This window comes from Pelophylax lessonae (genome assembly GCF_965119305.1).
Source record: "Pelophylax lessonae genome assembly, chromosome: 6".
NCBI lineage: Eukaryota > Metazoa > Chordata > Amphibia > Anura > Ranidae > Pelophylax > Pelophylax lessonae.
The window spans coordinates 217,859,520-217,886,347 of record NC_138773.1 but is presented as its reverse complement, the minus strand read 5'-3'; the positions used below and the strand labels follow the sequence as shown (position 1 = coordinate 217,886,347).

At 38.6% G+C, this 26,828-nt stretch overlaps 1 protein-coding gene across 2 annotated transcripts in view; it reads left to right on the top strand.

Annotated features, from left to right (window-relative positions):
- ERBB4 (erb-b2 receptor tyrosine kinase 4) overlaps positions 1-26,259 on the top strand; it is a 1,312,942-nt gene extending 1,286,683 nt beyond the window's left edge. The window contains exons 26-28 of one of the 2 annotated variants that reach the window (XM_082261896.1): positions 6,641-6,688; positions 22,003-22,300; positions 23,709-26,259. In XM_082261896.1, the coding sequence (XP_082118022.1) occupies positions 6,641-6,688; positions 22,003-22,300; positions 23,709-24,154 (792 nt within the window). In that variant the 3' untranslated portion in view covers positions 24,155-26,259. The remainder of the gene's footprint in view (positions 1-6,640; positions 6,689-22,002; positions 22,301-23,708) is intronic. The other variant, XM_082261897.1, reaches the window with a different exon arrangement.
- Positions 26,260-26,828: the final 569 nt, after the last annotated feature.

Genomic DNA, 26,828 nt, shown 5'->3' with positions numbered 1-26,828 from the left:
TGCCAAAATTATTACATGGGTGGAAAGAATGACACATCTTTTCTATTACCTGTGTAAGAAATGTGATTTGATCAGAACTGGAAGCATAAGCATTTAATATGAGAAATAAAGAGACAAACCAACCACCAGGGTCTAGATTGGAGGAGATTACATAAGGAGAAACATTACAGGAGAAACATGTATGTTTAATTAGGATTGCCAAGCCAGTTTTCCATAGGGGTCTGAAGCTACATAAGACTGAGAAAAGAATTTCCTAGAAAAAATAAAAGAACCCCCTTCACGAAAATGTGTTTCTTGTGTTAAAATAACATCTGCTTGGGATGACCTAAATACCTTTAAAGTAAGTCATCTCATTCTTATACAGTTTAAACCCTTTATGTTAAGTGATAATATCCATAAAGACATTGTAATCAATGATAACATAACTGACTGGTATGTAAATCTACAGTATAGAAATACACAAAAAGATAAAAAAAATAAAGTAAACCAAAACATACAATAGAACTAAGAATATAGCTACTGTCTAGATGAGACCTATGTATCAGTAACAGCATTAGTCAAAAGCCCAAGAACAACATAAATCTCAGGAGCCCATAGAAGCCTCCATGGGACCTATGGGGGACCGAAGTGGAAAGACTCGTGGAAGGGTTTGAGGTTGTTTCTTCATCTTGGATTTTGCGCATGCTTGCGCACGATTGGATGATGGAAGCAAGCAGAGCTTGTGCCAATTTACTAAGCTCTGGAGCAACTGCTCTTGTAGAGTGCAACTGCATTTTGCAAAGTGCACAGTCAATTTGCTTTTAGTAAATCAAACCCTATGTCTTCTAAGACATGAACATATTTTATTAGATCATCAAATTTCCTCTCAAGGTGGTCAGCTAGTTCACCAACTATAACGTTTTTCCTTCTTAATTTCTGGGAGATTTTGCCCACTTCTGTAGATATAGAATGAGTAATATTGTGTAACAGTACCTTGAGTTTTCCATCTAGGGCATCTGCTATGGGATAGGGTGTATGTGGAGGTGGTGAATAAACTGTGCTAGCTGGCCATCTGGGAGTAATTGAAGCTGGGTATGCTGGTCACAAGAGATATGTTGGTAGGCTGCGGCCTCCAGGGCGGTGATGTGGTGGATTTCTGGCATCCTTTTTTACCCATATGGGGCTGCTGGAGGCATTCTGTCAGAATCTGGGTCTCCTGTGCTTTAACATGTAACTGTTACAGGAGCGGGAGATAGAAAATGCAGAGCCGCAACAGAGCTCTGGTATTAGGCGACCTTAATCTTGCGCTACCGCACATGCACCGCTACACTTTAGTTTTGAGTTCAGAGATTTATGGACAGTTCATGTTTGTAGATCTTATGGACAGTACATGTTTTGTAAACTGCTCAGAAGTGATTGCTTATGACCCCTCGAGAAAATAAACATATCACAGATTGTTGGGAAAGCCCAACAATGTTTCAGAAAATATGGCTTAGTGGCCAACATTATTCTTTTTAGTATATATTTTATTAAAGTCCATATGTTTGCTTTCCAGAAAATTATAATGATGTACTCCCTATGTACCTAGACATAGCTGACAGGTGGACTTTAAATAAAATAATATACTAATTATATCATACCTGAAATGACCACATTAGGATGGATCTACAGATGTTCTTGACATTATGTAACTAGACAAGGTCTATTTATAATACATGGGTATGGAGACCATGGCAATTTTAAGACTCATGTATCTTACCACCCCAACATCAGATATATTGATTTACTTTCCGGTCTCTCTGTGAACTGAAAAGCCAGGCTTACATTTTTTACATGAAAGCATTAAAAGAAATGCTAAACACCCAGCTGAGATAGCAATAAATTAGATTTGAATGGAACTGTGCTTAGTATTCCTGGATCCTAATGTCAAACCAAGGGAAATGTCTATTACTGTCATGTTTGCTGTAGAACGAGTTGATACAGGTTCCGTAGGTTACTGCCATGAAACCTTGTCAGCACAGGCAATCACAAGATGACGGCAACCAGCCCATAGTCTCATTTTGCTTAAGCTGTCAGAAGCATCTGAATAATTCAAGTAATATCATGGGTGCATAAGTCCTTTCCTTGTTGATCCTGTGATGCAGTGTATAGTGACACTCCATTATTTTAATCATTGTAATAATTTATAGCATTTGATATTGTATGACAATTTATTATATTATTACTTTTTCTGTATTTCCACCTATAACAATTCATAAGCACAACGTCCAGCTGACCATTTTATATGTACTGTGATAGTGAACCTTTGATGAATACGATTGAAACTGAATCTTAATATTTAGGTTACATATTTCAAAGGGTTTACATTCCACTTACATCCAAAATAGGGCTCTCACTTCTTTTGGTGGGGGAAATTTAAAGCTGAACTCCAGACACAAAAACTTTTATTGAAATCTATTTGTCAATAGCCGTAATTAAACGCACAAAATGTATCTGCGAACCCAATTATTACCTTGTTAGTACCTGTTCACACTGGAATTAGAAACAAAAAGGAAAAGACAAGCGCAACCTCCAGAGTGTAGTAAACAAGGTAAACAATATATAATAATGGTTAAAAACACACTCACAAAGGGGAGCTTTGTGGATTTCACAGCAGCTTCGGGTTCCAGAGGTAGCAGCTTTGGCTTTTACCGCTTTGCACAAGCTCCCCCTTTGTGAGTGTGTTTTTAATCATTAATAAATATTGTTCATCTTGTTTACTACACTTTGGAGGTTGCGCTTGTCTTTTCCTCTTTTGGTTTCACAGTGTCCCAGCAATCACCCACGGCTGCTTCGAGCTGCACCTTCTAGCTGGTAATCAGTGGCAATGTGTATAGTCCATTGGATTACCCGCCTCATTGTTTATATTTTGTCTCTCAGTTTTTACTTTGCAACTTTTGCAATCATGTATGGTTTGTTACATTGCCACACATACAATAAGGTTATCGTCACCACACTTGGCACACTTGGATCATTATTCAGAGGGCAGTTGACAGGGATTGAGGACATGTTGTGTGACCTGTTTTAACATTTTCACATTTTTACAATACTTGCTTTGCAATGGGCTTTACAACTATCTATGTGCTGCTCAGCAGTTTTCCTTGCACGTTGCATTTTGCTTTAGGCACTGAATATAGAAACAGGCGTTTGAGGTGTGTGTTTGCTGCTCCTCAAACACCTAGTAAAGCAAGGCTGTAGTGGATAATATGGACAGTGGACAGAGCTGTTCACATTTGAAAAACATGTAGCATGTGTGGCAAAAACGGAAATTACATGTCAAGTCTGGGAGGAGCTGAAGCTTGTCAACCCCTTCCATTCAAGGCTATGGTAATGCATCAATAACCACTTCTGGAATGGAATGTTTTACCCCCTTAATGACCAGGCCATTTTATGCGATACAGTACTCTGTTACTTTAACTGACATATGCGCGGTCATGCAACGCTGTACCCTAATAAAATTGATGTTCTTGTTTCCTCATAAATAGAGCTTTCTTTTGGTGGTATTTGATCACCTATGTGATTTTTATTTTTTGCGCTATAAACAAAAAAAGAGCAACAATTTGAAAAATAAAAAAAAAAACAATATTTTTTACTTTCTGCTATAAAACACTCCCAATAAAAAAAAAATGTAAAAATCCAATTTTTTCATCATTTTAGGCCAATATGTACTGCTACATATTTTTGGTCAAAAAATCACAATAAGTGTATATTAATTGGTTTGCGCAAAAGTTATTGCGTCTACAAACTAGGGGAAAGATTTATGTAATTTTTTTTTCATTTTTTACTAGTAATGGCGGCGATCAGCAATTTTGCTGCAGACAGATCGGACACCTAACTGACATTTTTGACACTTTTGTGGGGGACTAGTGACATTACTACAAACACTGTTATTGTACTAATGACAGGGAAGGTGTTAACACCAGGGCGATCAAAGGGTTAAATGTGTCCCTAGGGGGTGCTTTCTAATTGTGTGCAGAATGGGCTTGCTGGATAAACACAGGGACCTGTGTTCCTAAATAGGAGGAACACAGGATCCCTGTGTTCATCACTGACAGAACAGCAGTCTGCCATCTTTACATCGGCAGACCGCCTTTCTGTCTCCATGGGGAGCGATCGTCGGTGGCGGCAGACATCACGGCTGTCGGACCCCCTGATTGGCTCCCTCTGTGGTGCGCCCCCACTAGGTAGTACTAGTATGTCATTTTGCGGGACAGAGCCAACCTGGCCGCCCTAAAAGTATGGCCAGCTGGTCGGCAAGTGGTAAATATGCATTTAACATTTATAGCCTGTTTACAGTGAGTTTGACAAGTATTAATCAAATATCAGTGAGGTGGAAGGTGGAATATTGGTGATCACCTAGAGGGTTTCTGGGGTGCTGTTTTTTTAACGCACCTTAAACTCATGTTAAATGCATCAAAAACACACGGTAATGCTATATGCTCGTTGGCTCAGGTTACTGTCAGCACTAGTATTTTTAACAAGTGTGAATGTAGCCTTAAAGTGGCAAATACATCACCACTATACTGCATATAGCCTAAACAGAGCTCTGAGAGGGACCTTGTGGTGCTTTTATCTCCAGGCTGACAACTACAGGTTGGAGCTGATGCAAGACCAGTTACCCTACACAAGGAGAAAGAGCAGCAGAGACTGGTCTGTGTCATTGTAAGCTCCTGCACAGAGACAGTTTCAAACTATATTACTGCACCGATCTGAAAGAAATGCACAAAGATTCAAGAATAGGCATGCCTCTTGTATTTAAACAATATTTGCACACTTTTTTTGCTGTCTGTGTTGTGTCCTGAAGGTACAATATGAGGTTTTAAGAAATCATCCCAAAGTAAGGGGAAATTCCCTCATTGAGAGCTTCCACTGGAACAGGTGTCTCACACCTCATTAGGTGACAATTGTAACATTTTTGATTTACCTTCACATTTTATCAAGTGACAATGATCACTAAGGCTCCTTTCACACATATGGAGCGTTCGTACGTTTTTTCATCCATCTGTTGACGGATGAAAAATGGATATCAATGCATTCCTATGGATAAAAAACGGATGTAAATGGATGATCATTAATTTACATCTGTTTTCATTGGCTTCCGTCAACATCTGTTTTTTTGAACAGATTAAAAGCCCTATTTTTCATCTGTTAAAAAAAAGGATTGGATGAAAAATGGATGAAAACGGATGACAACGGATAGAGAACGGATGACAAAGGATGACAATGGATAAAAAAATGGATGAAAACGGATGAAAATGGATGACAACGGATAAAAAATCGGATGACAACGGATGAAAATCTGATGACAAAGGATGGAAAACGGATGAAAAACTGATGACAAAATATGGAAATTGGATGTTGACTGAAAAAAACTGACTGAACTGATGAAATGAACAGTCCGTATGTGTAAAAGGGGCTTTAGACAAATAGAGAGGACAGCTCTCCCCAGTGGGAACACAGACAGCAATAAAAATCTAAATATGCTCTAAAGTTACCCAGGGACAGTTGAATATGACTTATTCTACATCCGTTTTTAGATCTCCTAAATAATTTGACCTTACCTATAAGCCACAGCAGTAATTATTTATTATAATAATGTACTTGCACAGTCCAAAAAATTATTTTTCTAGGTGTAAGTGTCTTTTAAAGAAAGTAAATAAACTCTAGGTTCTAAGTAGCCAGTGAGCATTAAACATTATAGCTAGCATCTGTATTGAGAGTCTTATCATTGTTATTTCTGGTAGACATGTGCGGTTCGTTTCGTTCTGAATAAATAATCGGATACATTTTTAGTTATTCTGAGAGTCATATATATCTGAAAACCCAAATTGCAGTATAAACAAAGTTTTTACTGAATGCTCCAAATAACAAAACCAAATTGGTCTGAATTTTTGACATTCGAATTGAAAATCAAATACATTTTACATCGAATTCTAGTCGAATTCGAACCATAAACATATTTCTGAAATCAAAGTTTGAGTGTGTTGTTACCAATTTAGTACCATTTCGAAATAATGCTGTTTTTGTTAAGCCAAAGATGATTTAAAGAGTCAGTGTAATCATTTGATGAAGATTTTTATTTTGTTTGTTCACTTTGCCACATTCGAATCAAAAAAACAAAAACCTAAAGTTTTCAAATCGACCGATTCAAAATGTATCGATTCAAACATTTCAAACAAAAAAAAAAGAGTAAATTCAAAGAAAATTTGAAAAAGACATAAAAGGAATTCCGCCGTATACAAATTGAATGAATCAACCTTACTTAACCAATGTAAATGACTAGATTAATGAATATAAACTAAACAATTTTTTTTGTCATGCACATGGCTAATTTCTGATACCCTAAAATAGCCCAATGACAACACGATAAGACATCCTGGCTTTTTAACGCTACAATAGTTAGTTGTTGAATTGCTATGATCTGACTTGGAAGCATACTAGTATTTTTTTCTCAGTAGCACAACTGAATACATACAGTATATTTTTCATTGTATAGAAGAGTGTTTACATCCATGATGTGGAGTTGGCCTCTCTATGATGCATGCTTTATTCTTACTATCTCATGCAACACATAAATTCTTTTCATTCTTATTCCCATCATTCCATTTCTTTTTCCTATCAGAGTGAAATTGGACACAGCCCTCCTCCTGCCTACACCCCTATGTCAGGAGTAAGTATTCCACCATAGCCTTTACTCTTTGTCTTGACTTTGACCCTTTTGTTGTTTTTTCTTTTTTGTTTTCCTACCATTAGCTTTACCCCAGTGTTTGTACATTAATCTTACCATTAATATACTATAACACACTCTCAGCCAAGCACAATATTTAGTCTGACCAGAATGACCTACAGTTGGTATCTCCTGACCCTTCCTCACCCTTGGTGTGTATGTGTATGTATCTCACTCCTTACCTGTCACACATCTCTTCCATATCTTTAAATGTCTATATTCAGTGCAATTAAAAGGCTAGCTAAGCAACGCAGGTTCTGATGGCTTAATGAGACCTAAGGAAAAAATAGCAGCAGAATAAATGCGGACAATAAACCAACATAGCATCAAGGATGGATTACAGGCGTGTTTGGCCTAAAATTCTTTTTTTCAAGGGCTAGTTTGTTGTCCACTACTAAAACCCTATACACATAGGCCGGATGCTGGGCAACAGCAAAGAAAAAGAGGAGTATAGGCGCTACAACCTTCCCATATAAAAGCCCTGCCCGTTGCTCAGACCTGGAGGCTGCTGACACCTCTAATGTTCCAGAGTAAGGAAAGGGTGGTCAGCACTCAGGATGACATCCAAAATAATATAGTTTTTTTTTTAAGTAAACATGTACAATGCTCTAAAACAGCCTACTTGTTCCAGACGTTAGTTCTTAGTCATTGCAGCCATGACTAAGAACTGACGTCCAAAACTCTTAGACTGTTTTACAGCATTGCACATGTTTTGTCAATAAAGAAATATTATTTTGGATGTTATCCTGAATGCCGACTACCCTTTTCCTTAGGCCTCTTGCACACAATATTCCTGTTTGAGCATCTAATTTTTCATCAGTTTTTCTTTATGTATTTGCGCGTATTTTCGCGCATGTGCGCTCGCGCAATTTTGCACGTATGCACGGAAACATATTCTCAGGTTCTTGTTCTGCACATTATGTAAATGGCCATTTGGGCGCATGAGGTGTAAATTACTGCCCAAAATGTTTCCATTTTGTTTTTACTGAAGTATGCACGGCGCTTGTTTACGCGCCTGTGTGCATAGGCACATTACAATTAATGGGCTATATTTTAGCTCAGTAAAAAAAAAAAGGTTTAGTGAGCTTTTTCAAGCTGCAGTGTGCAAGAGGCCTTACTCATGCCGCTCAACACTGGCCGGTTAAAAAAAACAACAGCCAACATTCGACCTGTGTGTATGCCAGCCGATCCGAATGAAGCCAGACGTTTGGCCGGCTTCTATCAGATGAGCATGCTTTAAAACCAGCAGCTGATCAGCTAAGAGCGCTGATTGGAATGTTCTGCTGGGGTGGGGGCGCCCCCCTGTCAGAACACAACAGCTCAGTGGGGGAGATCGCTGTACTAACATTAGATTGTTAGTACAGTGGCTCTGACCGGAGCTGACAGGTTTTTTTTTTTAACCCGTTGGGTTGAATGGAAAAAAAATATTGTGTACCAGGCTTAAGCTTTCAGTTCAGGTCAAGCAAGCGCTTAGTTGAAACCACGCCTGTTTGATATCTGGAACTGCTAAATGGCTGATCCTTGTATGTTTACAAATAAAAGCAAGTTGGGGATCTGACATTTAGCAGTGGCAGTACTGCTGTTGCTAAATGACAGATGCTTGGTCCCTGTTTGTAAAAAAAAAAAAAAATTCAATTTTAAAGGAACACATTGCACTTCCCTAACTACACAAGGTTAAAGCATCTCCAAAGGTGGTATAAAAAGGTTTTGGGACTAGTTTTCTAACACACCAACAGATGGCAGCACAAGTCTGCATGCACAGTCACAGGGAGCACGGGCCTTCATAAGTTAGGGTGCCAAAAGACATTGTCCTGTGTACATGGGGAGCTGTGCAACTGGTGCCATTCTGACCATGTGCGTTACCACGCCTGCTATTTCATCAATGACAGCAAGTTAGAACAAATAGGAAACATGAACTTCTGTGTGAAACTGGGCAAATCTGCCACAGAGGCATTTGACATGATTCCACATGTTTACGTTGATGCTGCAATGAGTTGCTTGAGGTGCTTTGAATGGCATGCGCACTTCAAGAGCAGAAGAACATCACTGGAAAACGGCGAGAGATCAGTAAGACCTTCAACAAGCTCAACCCCCGAAAATGTTGAAACCATTCATCAACTTGTGCGTGATGATCAATCATTGGAGAACAATCCACAGCATTGTTGCCATTGTCATTGTGTCATACGAAACAGTTCAGGCAATCCTCACCTGTGATTTGAACATGCTCGGTGTTGCTGCCAAGTTCATCCCCACAGGCACGCTGACGGAGTTCTTGGCAGACTTCGACGCGGTGTTCCTTCTTCCTGGGGACACCTTAATCTTAAAACATCTCAAACAACTCATTGCAGCATGGCTATAAACTTACCCGAACCATGTCAAAGTCTCTGTGGCAGATTTGCTCAGTTTCACACAGAATTACACGTTAGATCTTTGTTCTAACTTGCCGTCCATGATGAATTAGCAGATGTGATAATGCATGTGGTCAGAATAGCACCAGTTGCACAGCTCCCGATACACAGGAGGTTGTCTTTTGGCACACTCATTTATGAAGGTTGGTGCTGCCTGTGACTGTGCCTGCAGCCTTGTGCTGTTGGTGTGTTAGAAAACTAGTCTCTAAAATTTTTGATACCGCCTTTGGAGATGCCTTAACCTTGCATGTGTAGTTGCAGAAGTACAATGTTTTCTTGTATAAGTGATTTTCTTTTTAAACAAACTGAGACCAGGCATCTGTCATTTAGCAATAGTAGCACTGCCACTGCTAAGTGACAGATCCCTGAGTTGGTTCTATTTGTAAACATACGAGGATCAATCATTTAGCAGTACCAAATACCAAACAGGCTGGGTTAGGATTGATCGACTTGAACCAAAAGCTTATCCTTAAGCCTGGTACATACTGTGAGTTTTTTTTTCTGTTAAACCCAGTGGGTTGAATGAAAAAAAAAACGTCAGCTCCGGACAGAGAGGCTGATAAAGCTCCCGATGTACACAGGACGATGTCTTTTTGCATACTGACTTATGAAGGTCGGACTGTGCCATCTGTTAAAAAACCTTTTGAGACCACCTCCATATTTAAAGGATTTGTGTATTTTTGTTGCCCTTTAGACTGCTTTTAGGGAACCTGTCCCCTTTGTGCTATTTTTTTTTCAAATTGGTACAAATTCCCCATAAAAGTGACCAGCTACCTCCTTTTATTAGCAAAAACTTGCAAATAGGACATTAAAAGGCAAGGAAATAATAGATTAGGCAGCCACAGACTTTAATGGGGTTAGGTGCTATGTTTGGGTTTAGCAGGCTTTTTGCTAGATTTACTAAACCTCCTGTGAACCAAATGTTTCAGGGTTTGCTCATCCCCTATCCACTACATACATTTTTGGAAACAGACCTCATTACCTACTACAGGCCTAAAATGTAATGTTGCAGAACTTTTTCTAGCGACGCATTCATAAGCAAAAATTGCACAATCAGTCAACTACTTCTGGATTGGAAGGTTTTACCCCCTTAATAAACAGGCCATTTTTTGTGACACGCCACTGCGTTACTTTATCTGACAATTGCTCGGTCGTGCAATGCTTTACTTTAAAATTAATGTCCTTTTTTCCCACAAATATAGCTTTTTTTTGCGCTATAGGACAAAAAAATAGCGACAATTCTAAAAAGAAACCTGTTTTTTACTTTCTGCTATAAAACATTCCTAATAAAAAAATGTAACAATCAAATTTTTTTATTATTTTAGGCCAATATGTGATCTGCTACATATTTTTGGTTAAAAAAAATCCCAATAAGTGTATATTGATAGGTTTGCACAAAAGTTATTGCGCCTACAAACTATGGGAAAGATTTATGTAATTTTTATTTATTTTATCTTTTTTTTACTAGTGGCGGGAATCAGTGATTTTTAGCGGGAGTGCGACTCTGCTGCAGACAGATTGGACAACGAACTGACATTTTTGACACTTTTGGGGGGACCAATGACATTACTACAGTAATCAGTTCTAAAAATATGCACTGTTACTGTACTAATGCCACTGGCAGGGACGGGGTTAAATCCAGGGGCTGTCAAAGGGTTAAAAATGTCCCTAGGGGGTGCTTTCTAACTGTGTGGGTGATGGGCTTTCTGGATGAACACAGAGACCTGTGTTCCTAAATAGGAGGATCCCTGTGTTCAATACTGACAGAACAGCAGTCTGCCGCGTTTACATCGGCAGACCGCTGTTCTGTCTCCACTTGAAGCAGTACGATGTATTTCCTTTCATAGTTTTACAATATTATTATTATATAGGATTTATATAGTGCTGACAGTTTACGCAGCACTTTACAACTTTAACCGGTTGCCGACTGCGCACAGTATATTTACTGCGGCAGTCGGCCCCGGCCAGGCAGAGTGACGTAGGTCTACGTCGCTCGCCTGTCACTCCTTCTAGAGCCAATAGCGGGCGGGCGGGCGCGCGCCCGCTGAGGCGCGCGCCCTCCTCGGCTCGTTCACGGAGGAGTGCGGGAGTGTGACTAGCGGACCCGATGTCCGCCGGTCACACTACGATCGCCGGTACAGCGGGAGAAAGACAGAGCGGCTTATGTAAACAAGCCGCCTGTCAGTTCTCCCTGTGTAAAAGTGAAGATCAGACAGTTCTACTATGTAGAACTGTTGATCTTTGTTTTTACACTAGTAGACCTGTCCCTGCACAGTTAGAATCACGCCCCTAGGACACACTTAACCCCTCCCTGTCCAATACTGTTAACCCCTTCCCTGCCAGTGTCATTTTTGCAGTAACAGTGCATATATATAGCACTGATTACTGCAGTAATGTCACTGGTACCCCCAAAAGTGTCAAAAATGTCAGTCAAGGGTCCGATCTGTCCGCCGCAATGTCGCAGTACCGCAAAAAAAATCGCAGATCGCTGCCATTACTCGTTAAAAAAAAAAAACACCAAAAATGACAAAAATCTTTCCCTTTGTTAGTAAACGCGATAACTTTTGCGCAAACCAATCAAAATACGCTTTTTGTGATTTTTTTTACTAAACATAGGTAGCGTAAAACAAATTGGCCGAAAATGTTAAAAAATTTTGATTTTTACATTTTTTTTGGGGGGAATTTCATATAAAAAAAAGTGAAAAATATTGTTGTTTTTGCAAAAATTACGCTCTTTTTTTGTTTATAGCGCGTGATCAAAAAATCGCACAGGTGATCAAATACCACCAAAAGAAAGCTCTGTTTGTGGGAAAAAAAGGACGTGAAATTCGTTTAGGTACAGCGTCGCACGACCGCGCAATTGTCCGTTAAAGTCACGCAGTAAAAAATCGCAAAAAAACCCCTGGTCTTTTAGCAGGAAAATCCTCCGGTGGTAAAGTGGTTAAGGTAGACAGTACAAATACAATACACTTTAATACAGTAGGAATGAGAGGGCCCTGCACGTTAGAGCTTACAATATTGCTGTGTGCCTTCTGGCCCAGTGTTAGCCTTCCAAAAAAAAATCATTGTGAAACAAATAACGCAAAATTGAAGTGCTAAATATCGCAAAACATAACTATATATCACATTCTGTAAGTAACGCATGTTTTTTAGTGAATTTACTACTTTTGGAGATAAATACCACATGAGTTATTTTAACTCATCATTAAAATTAATGTGGTATTTATTGACCCCAATAACTCTAAACTGTCTGTCTGTCTGGTGAAATTGTTATCAGCAGTGCAGAAAATTAGGGTAAATTCCTTTATCGAAACCCTAGATGCTAGGAAAAAAACCAACAATAGCTCTAATTCTTCCCCATTCTATCCAAAACTAGTAAAAAAAAATGTGGCTTGACAAACATTTTATTAAAGTGAGGCTTTAAATTATTGAACAGCCCATCTCTAACAGTACATGCTAAGTATACCTGGCACTTTAAAAACCCGGTGGACTGTCTATAGGAATGAAATGCAGCCACCCAGAAGTGCCTGTGCATATCTTAAGATCATTAGAGCCCTTGGAGATCCAAGTTGTTCTAACAGGTGGACTTATACACTTCTTAACATATTTAGCTTAAGCTGGCCATACACGTATAGAATTTCCGGCCGAAATTGTTTGTTTTCGGAAAGATTGTTCGACATTCGTGCCATTAGTGGACCCAACTTTACCGTCAATTTTGGCAGTAGGCCCAGCTAATGTCGATGGATCCGAAGCGAAAACTTTTACTGTTTCAATTAAAGTATATACATGTATATTGTAATCGAAACAAAAATAATCTTCTGTCTTGTATTGCGCATGTCCTTTGAATATATGTAAACCGGAATTATATATGTTGTTGTTGTTATTGACCAATCACTTTGATCATGGAAATTATTTTATTCTGTCAGTTATTGAGTGACGATTCGACGAATAGTCGTTAGCACTGCAAACGGCCTAAAATTCTATACGTGTTCACCCAGCATTAGTCTTGAGCTGCCTACCATATTCTGAATGGATCATCTTTGTGATGGGTAGCTCCACTGACCAGTAAGCATTTGTAATGAAAGCAAGGTCAACTTGTGGCTGTAGAATGGAGAGAACCTGTTTTCTTTTTAAAGCACCACAGGATTTAGCCCTTCATGGGAAGTAATGTAAATTTCTGTAGGTAGATTCAAGTATCTCTAGTGGCTAAACATCCTCTCCATAGACAAGTTAACTTTTTTTAATTGACAGGTTTACTTTAACCACTTGCCTACTGGGCACTTTCACCCCCTTCCTATCCACGCCAATGTCCAGCTTTCAGCACTATTGCATTTTGAATGACAATTGCACGGTCATGCAACACTGTACCCAAACAACATTTTTAATTATTATTTTCACACAAATAGAGTTTTATTTTGGTGGTATTAAATCACCACTGGGTTTTTTATTTTATTTTATTTATTTATTTATTTTTGCTAAAGAAACAAAAAAAGACCGAAAGTTTTAAAAAAAGAAAAAAATTTTCATAGTTTGATATAAAAATTTGCAAACAGGGAATTTTTCCTCCTTTACTGATGTGCGCTATTGAGGCAGCACTAATGGGCACTGATAGGCTGCACTAATGGGCACTGATATGTGGCACTGATAGGCACTGATGAAGCTGCTCTGATGGGCACTGATGAGGCAGCAGTGGTGGGCACTGATGAGGAGGTACTGATGAGGCTGCACTTATAGGTGGCAATGATGGGCACTGATAGACAACACTGAAGGGCACTGAGAGGTGGCACTAATAGGCACTGATGGGCAGCACTTATAGATGGCACTGATGGGCTCTGATAATCAGCACTGAAGGGCACTGAGAGGTGGCACTGATAGGCGGCACTGATAGGTGGCAATGATGCGCACTGATAGGTGGTGCTGATGGGCACTGATAGGCAGCACTGCTAGGTGACATGAGGCAGTGATGGGCACTGATTGACAGCACTGATGGGCACTAATGGGTGGCACTGGTGGACACTGATAGGTGGCACTGATGGGCACTGATAGGTGGCATTGGTGGACACTGATAGGTGGCGCGAGGAGAAAAAAAGCCGATAACTTGCTTCTGTTTACTTCCCTGATCAGTTGTCATTAATGTATAGACGCCCTCCCGACACTGGAAGCCGGCGCTGTCCATCTTTCGGCTATAGCATGGGCGGAAAGTTTTTAAAGTAATAAACTGTTTCTATAAGACATTATTTCACTGGTTTACTTTCCAGTATCACATTTGGAGGAAGGGTGGTGTGACACTTTAGCTTACTGACTGAAATCTGAAAGCCCTCTACTGCCCTAAAAAGAACATTTCCAATTTCCACACATTATGGACTTCATTTTCTATTTTCCTTGCTCAATATCTAACCAATCTTATGTCCAGATTCATGAATACTCATTTAATAGGAGCAGTTTTATTGGAAACTTCCAGCTCATCCATCAAAATATCATTATTTATTAGTGTATAATATTCAAGTCATTAGTAGACTACCTATTATATCTTTTGAACCTTATTTGTCAGGATCTGACACTCGTTTACTCTCTAACATTTGGGGAGCTATACGCTCTGAAGATGTTTTGTCACTGGCTGTTCTGTATCAGTAATATTTTATGGCAGGAAAAGCAGTAGTCCATTAATAAATGAAAAAGCACCCTATTGAACTAAACCATTACTGAATATTCTGTACCCATAGTCACATCACTTTTCTGTTACGACTTTACAAACCTCTATTTATGTGATGTCAACATATTGCAGCAGTAAATGGCAATAAGAAAACTTTAAAGCATGATAAGAAAATAAAATGAATTTAAAAGCATCAGCTTCCCACTAAATGTGAAAATGAGTATTTTAAACTAGAAGATGAGTGGAACAGAAGCTCCCAATACACTGCGAATATTAATTAGTGAAGCATACCACATGATTACCATAACACCCTGACGATTGGGTGTTTTCATACGCACAGCATAAATAACATTAGACATCAAACAGTTTATTATAAGGAGAGACGTAAAAGGAACAGTCTGGAACATCATTAATATAGAGTGTCCAGCACCATCACAGAAGGCATAGAGAATAAGAAGACAGCACAGTAATTGAATCAATCAGTCATTTGCTTTCTGATGCTGGGTCCAGGCTGTAGGTCAGCAAGTCATCAAAAGCTGTGGCAAAAACACTAATTACTACTCTACAGGACAAAGCTGTTAACTCACAGCAGTGTTTAACTCTCTGCATACTGAACTGATAGAAGCAGTCTCCTTAAGTTATGGAACAGGTATAGGGGTATTCAATAAAATAGTACATGAGCAGTAATGATGTAAGTACAGTGACCCTTAGCAATTACTTTGTTTACCGAGATCCAATCAGTTAAAGACAAATTCTTGCATATGGTTTGTTACTCTTTGAACATTGCCATTAAAGTATAAGTCTTAGGCCGCTATTTAATAAATTGGAAATCTGCAATAAAGCAAAATTAGGGTTCTAGGGCCGAGGTGATCCACCTTTTAAGATTTCAATTTGCTTTGCTGCTGCCTTTGATTCTGCACTCTGCTTCATGAAGGATGCCGTGCCTTGGAAAATCCTGGGGTAGGATCTAAGACAGCCTTTCTCAACCTTTTCAACACAGAGGAACCCTTGAAATAAATTTCTGGGCTCGGGGAAACCCCTGCTAAAAATTTTAAATCTACTACTCATGACACATTAGTTTTACAGTTAGTGGGAAGAATGCTCCTTACTCTTGTCATCATTGGGAAGAATTACCCCCTTACAGATAGCTAAAAGGAACAATGGTGTCATTGGGATTTTATCTGAAAGGCAGAAATTGCCCATTTTCAAGAAACCCCTAGCAACCTCAGGAGGAACCCTAGGGTTCCACGGAACCCTGGTTGAGAAACCCTGATCTAAGATATAGGATCTTCATGACTCAGAATAATGTACTAGTGTCATTGACAAAATAAGAGAATTGGTCCTTCACCGCTGGTAAACCTGTGGAATAGAAGAACCTAATAACAGCACCAACATTGTATGCAATGCATACACTACATTGCTAAATTTAAGGTTGACTGGTAATATTCTTCGGCTCAAGTACTATTTAGAATTTTTTTTAAATTATGTATTTAACACGTAGAGATTATTTATTAATTACAATCTGCTGTTGTTCAGGTTGTAAAGATATTACAACTGCTCATTGGTCATATTCTGCATATGTTAAAGGCCGCCAGTCAATAAACATATGCCTAAATACTAAAAATTGGTCAATTAAAAGGCAGTACAATTAACTATCAAATGAGCAACAGTTCTATATGTACTTGTATTAATACTGTATGTGCTCGGTAAACATATGATGGGAGTTACAGTTCGGCTCAGTTGTTATAAGCAATACTGTATTCGGGCACACTGTCAATGTGCTCTGGGGATCTTGGCAATTTTATTATGTGTGCTGAAATCACAGAAAATGCTAACAAAAAACACATTTTCTTTTTACTTTGTTTGTGTGTTTGTTCCCTGTGATGTGTGAACAGGTGGTGTAGCATGCTTTCATGCTCACTAGGAAATTTGCCTATTAATCTTTGTCAGTGTCATGTTAGGTGTCATATGGATAAGGAGTACATCCATTCTAGAAAAAAAAAATATATAACTATACCTGACACCTCTAGGCAACACATATGGACATTGGATTGCTGCTTATTAAGAAGTGTGGAATTGTAACACTAACCTATTTAAACCTTTAGATAAATTTCACATCATAAACAGTGGTAATAACTTGTGTAAATGTATTCATCACCAACGTTGTCACATTAAAGCGCTAGTAAATTTTAAAATGGAAAAAAAAAAAAATCCTCCTGCAAAAAGTGCTAATATGAATAACATACTAGCATATTATAAAAGACTTACCTTGAAATGAAGCCATCCAGCGGCATGCTGTCACCACTGATAGGGCTTCCATCTTCACCCAGTCTTCCTTACAGGGTTTGCGGGCCCTGGCCGCTTGAATGGCCAAGCTGGGATGACATTACTCCCCCGCATGTGGGTGGAGTCATGACCGCAGCACAGAGCTCTGAAAAAAATGACATGATTATGCCGTTCCTTCAGAGCGCATGTGCTGGTGAGGTCACTGGCTGCCAAACAAGAGAATATCTCCTAAACGGTGCACTTTATTATAAGCTTACCTGTAGGTAAGGATCACAAAGCAGAGTGTGCTACCACTTTAATTTCCTACATCTGAATACTTCATTCATTATAGCAAATAAGAAAAGTTCTAATTGTACTTACATTGTCTTTCTGTACCTGTCTACCGATATCAGCATTTGACTGTGGACTACAAGAACAGTCTGGAGATTATAAGCAGGGTAGCCAAAAATAAAATATCTAACACTGGTTCAAAATGTGCCAAGAATTTACAGAACTCTCCGAAGGGTTTAATATCTGATGCGTCCCCTATTTGGGAACTATTTGGGATCTACATATTAAATGGATTTTTAGAACCATGAGGTAGGAGAATTGGAAGAACACCTTGCTTTGTCTACTGCACACATCAATCTGTTTTTGGATTACCTCCAGGGCTGGTGCAAAAAAAAAAAAAAGTCCTAATATGACAAAACCTGTAACTTTGCTCTTTTATGACAGTTATAGCTTCTGTAAGAACAAGCTATACCTGCTGATCTATTGGAGGCATTGTTAAATACCCAATCCTCCTGGGTATGAAGGTTCATGAGACCTTCTGTCAAAATGCAATGCTTGGGTGATTGGACACTCAGACCCAGACACTATCTGTGAGGAGGAAGAAAGGACACGATTCGGCATACATAAGGTTTGGATTCTAAGCTCCAACACAGGACTGGAGTTGAGGGGGGTGTAAGCAACTGGTGGTTGCTCTGTCAATTTTACCTGAAGGGACTGAGTCTCCGCAATGAAATAAAGCTGCCTGAAAGCTGTCTGAAACCCAGAAAGCCTATCTACATTAGTGATCGTATTCTTGTTAAATCTAGGCACACTTTTCCACTGTACTTTTGGCTTGATGGGAGGATAACTTCTAACTTAGCTGGTTAAAAAACACTCATATTTAATGAAAAACCTGTTCTACTGAGGTTTAGTTGATCGCTAGAGGGGGAAAGGTTTCAGATCACAGCAGTTTATGATTACCCTTGGCAATCCATTGATTGCTTGCCAATCAATACAATTGTAAAATAGCTTTTAAGAAAAGTGATACATATCTAAAACACAAAATAATACGGAAAATGATCTATTTAAATTTGGTTTTCCCTGCACACCACAAATGGGTTTATCTGATAATTAAATAGTAACTGTAAACAGTGATTGAAAAAAGTGTTAAACCTCCAACCAAACTTTACACTGAATAGTGGATATTGTACTTCAATGGACTGAAAACTGTAGACATGCAGCCTTACAGATGTTCAGCAATTAGTTCCGCTTGGTCAAGCTTATAAGTATGAACTCTGCCACAGGCTGTTAAAGCGGGACATGTAGTGATGTATGTAGCTATGCTATGAACAGGCATTATTAACTCAATAGGGTAATGTGCAAAATGTATCAACTAAAGCAAATGTGTAAAATGGCACTGATTTTAATTTTTATTATATTACACATTCCTTTTTGTCTTTATTTATAGCATCAGCCAGCTGTACAGCTTCACTTTCTGCTATCCATACTCATGCTCAGGGCTGCTGTTAGAAATTATGGTGCCAGTACAGCCTAGCTAACAGGAACATTGAACCAAGCCTAACATGCGGCTCCAGCCGCCCCAACAAACCACTCATTCAGGCAACCAGAATATCTGTGAGAATGAGCCTTTAAAGTGATATCAAAGTCTTGTTTAAAAAAAAAAAAAAAAAATAACAAACATGTTATACTTACCTGCTCTGTGCAGTGGTTTTGCACAGATCAGCCCGGAACCATCTCTACTCGGGTCCCAAATGGCACTCCTCCCTCCTTCTGGGTGCCCCCACAGCAAGCAGTTTGCTCTGGGGACACCCAAGCAGGCTCTTCTGACCCGCGGCTCTGTGTGTCTATTCACACATGGAGCCATGGCTCAGACCCTCTCCCTCCATCTCTTGATTGGCTCACTGGCTGTGATTGAAAGCAGCGGGAGCCAATGGCTCTCACTGCTGCCAAAAGCCAATCAGGCAGGGCTCTAGTGGACATTGCAGGATTGAGAGCGGGCTCAGGTAAGTAAGTATCGGGGGGGGGCTCCTGAACACAGATGGTTTTTACCTTCATACATAGAATGCATGAAGGTAAAAAAACCTTGTGCCTAAACAACCACTTTAATTATTATTTTTTCCATTTTTTAATAGCCCTGTGCAGGGTTGGTGAAACATCAGGGGTCTAAGCAGACACCCAACATTTCACTTTTGAGATCAGGGAACTAGGTTCCTCAATCCTTTATCTGCAGCCTCAGCTGCAGAGCGAATGAACAGGAAACACTCTGTACTGAGGCTTCCTGTTCATTTACAAACTGCAGCATTACAAACACAGAGAGGGCCATAGGGGAGATTGGTTCCACTAATTGCACCCACTTCTGCTGCTCTGGGCCCTCCTGTTGAACTTATGGGGCCTGGGCCTCATACAGGTGGGCAGATGGTACTCCCTATCATTATCCTCATGGTCCTTATCATGCTTAAATAAAATATTATAGGAAAAGCTATAAGCCACATTAGAGGACATGTTCTCAAATTGCCAGATTCTTGCATTCTTTGCAAGCGACTGACATTTTCATTAGGCAAGTATTTTTTCTTATTAATAATTCCCTTTGGAAATGTACTATGCTCAGTTGTCCTAGGTCCAAGTTCATGCACCTTTTGTCAAGCCTTTGCTGCATGAATAGAAAGATTTCAGGCAATAATCTTTATTTGTTAATGCCTGCATTAGCCCTGTGCAACTGCCATGAGAAATCTGTATACCTTCTTTAAATCTATAGATTATTGCAGGCAAATAAAGTCAAATTCAGGTGTGTGATATAGCTGGGATTTAACCAAATGTTATAATTATGTGCCATTGTTAGTGATTCCATTAAGAAATTCCCACAGTGCACCCTACTTTCCACGTCACCTCTGTTTTGCATAATGGCTTAGAGGGATTAGTGTAGTGAACAGCATGATAAACACCCAGTGGACCTGTCATTCAATTTCTTATACCGTATAGTAGGGCTGCACGATATTGGGGAAAAAAGAACATTGCGATATTTCGTTTTCAACGATAAATATCGCGATATTTCTCTTTGTTTAATGCATAAAAACAAAAGCTGAACACTTGGTGGAAACATTCAATCAAGAGAGCAACCAGACCCATCTTTTCAAAGGGGATGAAATAGAAAGAGTGAGGACTCACAGTTGTGGTAGGAGCGAGGTAGAAAAGTACAGCCCGACGTGACATCTGTCCCACACGTTCCCTCTGCCGCCCTGGATGCGGAGCTAGTTCTCTTGAAGGAGCAGTGAGCGCGGCACAGCGAACCAATCATGTGGTAGCGGCACAGGGAACCAATCAGATGTGCAGGCACTCGTGATTGGTTAGCTGTGTAGCTGCTTACGGCGCGCTGCTCACCGCTGAACGTGTGGGACGGCTGCCAGCACTGCGAGTCCTCCTCCCCCCGACTTCTCTCTGCCTAATGGTAAATATCGCGTCTTCGGCGATATGAATATCGCCCACGCGCGCAGAACGATAGTCGATATCACATCGACTATTGTTCAGCCCTACCGTATAGCCATATGAAATTCTGCTTATCTTACATATCTTTTTACCAGTTGTCCTACTTTTACTGTCATGATATTTGCTATTTTATATACTGTATTTTCTGGCGTATAAGACTACTTATGAATCTCAAAAAAATCCCCCAAAAATGGGGGGTTGTCTTATACGCCGAGTATAATATCTCCAAGGTAACCTAAGTATAAGTATTACCGGTAGATGAAAATTAGGGGGGTCGTCTTATACGCCCAGTCGTCTTATACGCCGGAAAATACGGTACATTGTATGGACCAAAACAAACTCTTTAAATAGGTTTATTATTTTTTTTAAGTACTTACATTTTAACAAATGATTTAACAGCAGGCATACACATTGGGAGACATTTATTAATAAGGTTGTAACAGCTGTATTCATTAATGTGCCGCAGTTTGCTATAATATTGTAGAAATGTAACAGATTTGTCAAATGTTTTGTAATAAAGATGCATTGCTTTCTGCTCAATCTTTTTTTTGTTTTGATTATGCAAAAGTTTGGCCCTGTGGTGGAATTACTTTTAGATTTGTACGCAGTAGATACCTTTGTCATATTGTTTTAGCTCACTATGAGAATCAATCATCTTTTGTTATTCTTATTTCAGTGAACTAAACAATGTTGCTATGGGATGCACTCATATGTTTTTATAGATACAATTTTAAACTCCATTTAGTTTACATTTGATTGTATGTTTAAAATCAATGTTACATTTTATACAAGATGTTACATTTACATGCAACATGAAAACTCTTTCTTAATTGCTGACATCATTTTATATCTCCTGAATCTTCTACAGAGCAGTGGGGGAGGGGAAGGGGTGAAGTTATAAAAAGAAAAAAGTATAAAACAAAACTTACGTTTTCTATATCTGTGGACTAGAATACATCTCTACATTCTATGTCATGGGGCCATTTTTTATCATAGTGTGATATATTTTGGTTGGTGTCACAGAATAATCAGCAATATGGATATGAACTAATATAAAATTTCAACATTCAAGATTTTGCAGTTTAGAGTTAAATATGATATTGAAATGCTTATGTTGGGAAATGTTACAAATGTACTCTTGTTTCCTTTTTGTACAGAATCAGTTTGTATACAGAGATGGTGGCTATACCACTCAAGAATCTGTGACCATGCCATACAGACCAGCTGCGTGTCCCATACCAGAGGTTCCTACAGTGCAGGGTGCCACTGCAGAAGTCTTTGAAGACACTTGCTGTAATGGAACTCTTCGTAAACAAAACACAGAACGGGTTTCAGAGGAAAGCAGCCTACAGAGGTATAGTGCTGACCCCACTGCATTTGTAAGAGAGCGCAACCCACGTGGAGTAGTAGGAGAAGATGGTTACATGACTCCTATGAAAGAGAAGCCCAAGACAGGTGGGTCACAAACATTAACATTCAAGCATCATAGGATGACAGCAATCTGTTTAATCTCTACATTGTTGTTTGAAGCTGACCTTGTACTAAAAGTAAGATCCACTTTTCTGCAGTACAATAAAATATAAAAACACATTTTTAGAGAAATAATTAATAAAACTACTTACTTTACCCATTTGTGTACTGCTGGGTGGCATCAAGAAATGCTGAGTAGCCCAGTTTTTGCATCAAGAGGCTTTTGCATTGTGCTGGAGTATAATCTTGTCAGATGTTAGATACTTATCATTCCCTGGGACCTCGTTGGAGAAATAATGACATCACCCTTTCCAAGGTACTGCTGGGTAAAATATTTACTAACTTTTGTCCCAGTTTTTTTTTTCAACTTACTAAAGCATTTTGAAGTGGGGGGTGTCTGTAACTAAGTCCATCTTCCATGATTTAGTGAAAGGTCAACTTTAATTGCTTTTCGTTTGTAAAATTTTTATATTTTACCTAATTTATTGTGTTAGATTATGTAACATTGTTTACAGTAAGCAAAAATGTATACCAGTCAGATACTAAATGATATTTGAAAAATGAAACAGATTGGAAAATCAAGAATCAACCTGACCCACCTTACTCACATTCATACCTGTGTATATTGAGGGCAGGGGGAGTTTTAACATTTCTAGGGTCATTAGTCATCAACAGCTGTCGTTATAGGATAAAAAGGTTACCTTAAAAAAAAAAATGTCTATATGCGTTAGATTTGACTACACCCTGCAAATAGGGTGGCTGTATAAAGTCAGTTTAAAAAGAAAAAGCACTGTGCACTTGCATGGCATTCTAAAACATTATCTGCACTGCATCCCTTTTATACATAGGGGCATGCACATTGTAGGGTATCACAAATGAATGAGGAAAAACAATTATACTCCCCTTACCTTAGTTCATTAAAAGAACTTTGGTATACCTAAATAGAGAAGATCAGAAATGAAGGGGAACTTTCACACTGAACTTCTCTTCATAGCCCATGACAGCCAATCATTCTATTATTCCATGTGGGGGGGGGGGGGGAGGGGGTGAAAAGGGAAAAATATCCCCTTTGGGCCCACAAATATTTTCAGATAAGCAAGCCTTTCTGATAAAAACTGCTTTAGATGAATATCAGTCTAAGCTTAAAGGGAATGAAGAAGAACGTACACATCTGCTCGCCCAGAATTCTTTAATTTCTAGAGCATACAGAACTAAACTACAGATAAACACTAATTATATTATTATTCTGCCAACTGTTTCAGCTAAAGAATTAAAAGTCTACAAGCATGTCTCACAATTGCATGAATTATAGTCTATATACAATAACTAATAAAGCAATCCATTATTAGTTGAACCTCTTTTTTTTCTCTAACATCTTCGTTTTCTACTTTAGATTACTTGAGCCCAGTGGAAGAGAATCCTTTTGTTTCCAGAAGAAAAAATGGCGACCTCCAAGCTCTGGATAATCCTGAATACCACAATGGACCCAGTGGGCAGCCAAAATCAGAAGATGAATATGTCAATGAGCATCTTTATCTTAATTCCTTTGCCAAGCCCAAGGAAAATCCAGAATATCTGAAAAACAATGGACTTACTGTGCCAGAAAGAGCTAAGAAGGCGTTTGATAACCCAGAATATTGGAATCATAGCTTACCACCCAGGAGCACCATCCAGCATCCTGATTACCTGCATGAGTACAGCACAAAATACTTTTATAAGCAGAATGGACGTATTAGGCCAGTCGTGGCTGAAAATCCAGAATATCTGACCGAATTCACTCTTAAACCAGGCACTGTCCTTCCCCCTCCTCCCTACAGGCACCGGAACACTGTTGTGTAGGAGTTTCAGTATTATGAAAATAGGGAAATATCCCAATTCTTTTTGGATACTTTGATCCCTCTATAAGAGCCACCTTACTTACTCAGGTGTGCTTCTCCATGCCAGATCACTTACATAAGAAGGTTAAAGAATGCTATAGATTTTGTATTAATATTATTTATTGAGGAGAGCACTTGATGAAGTATCCAGACTGGCAGCTTGCTCTCTGTGGATTGGGACAACATTTGCCTGTCATATAATGACTAAGTACTGGTGGAAGCTCTATGAAGCAGAAGGACTTTATATACTTGCCTTTTATGTTCCTACAGCACATAGTACAGAGTTTGTCAGCTCAAGTTACCATATCATACATGTCAAAGAGTTTGAGCCCTAACACTTGTTTCCTTTTTCACTAAACAAGACCATTCAAAACTGTCTTCCACTGCCAGTTCCTGCCATTAACTAGGTCTCGTTAATCAATAACAAAAATATTTAATTCTCCAGAGGATATGGTGTTCGAACTATTGATGTTGTTATTCGTATTCTTTTCCAGAACTCCAGAACTTAAGTTTGCTTGTTAAAGCTTCATAAGAATATATTAACTTGGTTAAAATATCTTGCCCAGAGTATTTGTTAGGATCTACAAGGTGAAACTATACAGTTCTTCTGCTTCATACTTGAAGGACTTGCTGGTGATGATCATGAAGTCTATGGGAAAGACTAAATCCTACTTGTCCAATTTTGAGGATGATGTGTCATGCCATTAAAGTCTCAAGATGTTCTCAAATATGTATACAGTCTATGGATATAAGCTAGAAAAGGATATAAGATATATTTCTTTATTTTTCTGATTCGTCCAAGAAGTCCCAATAAGCAGATGCAAGCAACAATGATGTACAAAAATCAAGCCAATGTTTATATTTTTTATTTATTAAACCCCCAGTGAATTCATTATTATCATATTGTATGATAAAAGAAGGAATATAGCCTCCAATATGCATATCACCATTGTTTAAATATTCATCTCATAATACAATGCATCACCAACACTGGCACTAGAAAAAGCCTAACTAAGGATACTGGAGAAGAAAATGAGCAAAGTTCCATCCTATTGGTCTGGAGTCTTGCCTACAGTAAATATAATATAGGTGTTTGTAGCCATATGCTTTTGTTTAAGTATTTCTTCTGTACCTTCACCAGCTGAAATACCACAGACTGGTCAACAATGAGAGAAGCAAGGCTTGAAAATGGAGATGGGACTTGCATTTTTCTGAAAAGGAAGACATTTCAGCAGTTAGCCAGTGGGAATTACAAGTGAACTGTAAGGAAAATAATTGCAGCAGGGACTTGCAGACTTTAGAAAGTCAGTTTTGCACTTAAATGGTTATTTTCGTCCTTTGACAGACTGTTGTTGTGTTTTTTTTTTTTTTTGAATATATATTTTTTTTGTTATTTTTTGCTTGGATTTTGAATGAAGCAATATGAAAGCAACCAGCAAATTAAATGACAAACACAAGGATATGGACATGCCAAAACATTTCTCTGTAAAAAAAGGTTACTTTTCTTGAGTATAAGCTATAGAATTATACATTATGTATCAGGTTAGTTTGGATGTTACAGGTTAATTTGCCTGATAATGGGAATTTAAAATGTTCAGTTATGTAAAACATTGTAACTAATCAGAACGGGAAAAAATGAAAATGAGTGTTAGTGTCCATAGCATTCAATCAGTTTAGCTGCTTTGGAAAAATTAGAGGTACCTAGATACATCTTGTTCTTTCAGTTTTGAAAAACTCAGGCCCAGCAGCTAGTTATCACTTTTGAGATGTGTATATCTAATATAAATGAAGGTGTAGGTACTACATGGGTCTTCCTGAAGCTGGCCTCTTAAGGTTGAGGACATAAATATTTCCATTCAATGTATACCACATTCTGTCTTTTGTGGGTTAATGAACTGAATTACAGGGAAAGACTGGTCTGATGTAGGCTGCTTAAAATTTTAAGAACCTCACAATGAAAAGTTGCAGCTTATATACCTTATCTTATAAAGGAGCAGTAGAGTTCCTCCAAAAAAAGGAACTGAGAACAATGCTATTTCATGAACAGAACAACTGTGTTTGGTAAAATATTTGTTCTACCAACATTATAGTTTAAATTTACTTTATAAAATATTTTTTTTGTGGGGGGGGGGGGGGTAAATATATTAGAAGCACAGAAAATATATATTGTATGCCTCACTTTTTTACGTTTCTGTTTTGTTTTTGTTTTTTTGTTTTCTCTGTTTTGCATATATGAATGCCATAGTTCCATGCAATCTGCAATCTGTCTTTGTACATTGTGTAGAAATGTGAGTACATGTATTGTAGTATGACAGTGTTACATATACATTTATGAATCTATGTGAAAAAATCACATAGATGCATAAAATAATAATCATCTTCATGCTCTACTTGCCAAATAGTTCATGAGTAAATGGACTCTGTGCTGGCAACTAAAACTGCATGTGTTTATAGTGTAGCTAAGAACCTCCTTAAATCCAATCTAAAGTGAGACTTCAGAGGATACTGACAACTTTGCAGCCGCTTTGCAGCTAACATCATCATAAACGAAAATAGCATCCCTGCATTAGAATAAAGTAATGGTAAATGGCCATATTACGGTAAAATTAAATGTACAATGAAAAAAGAACTTTTTG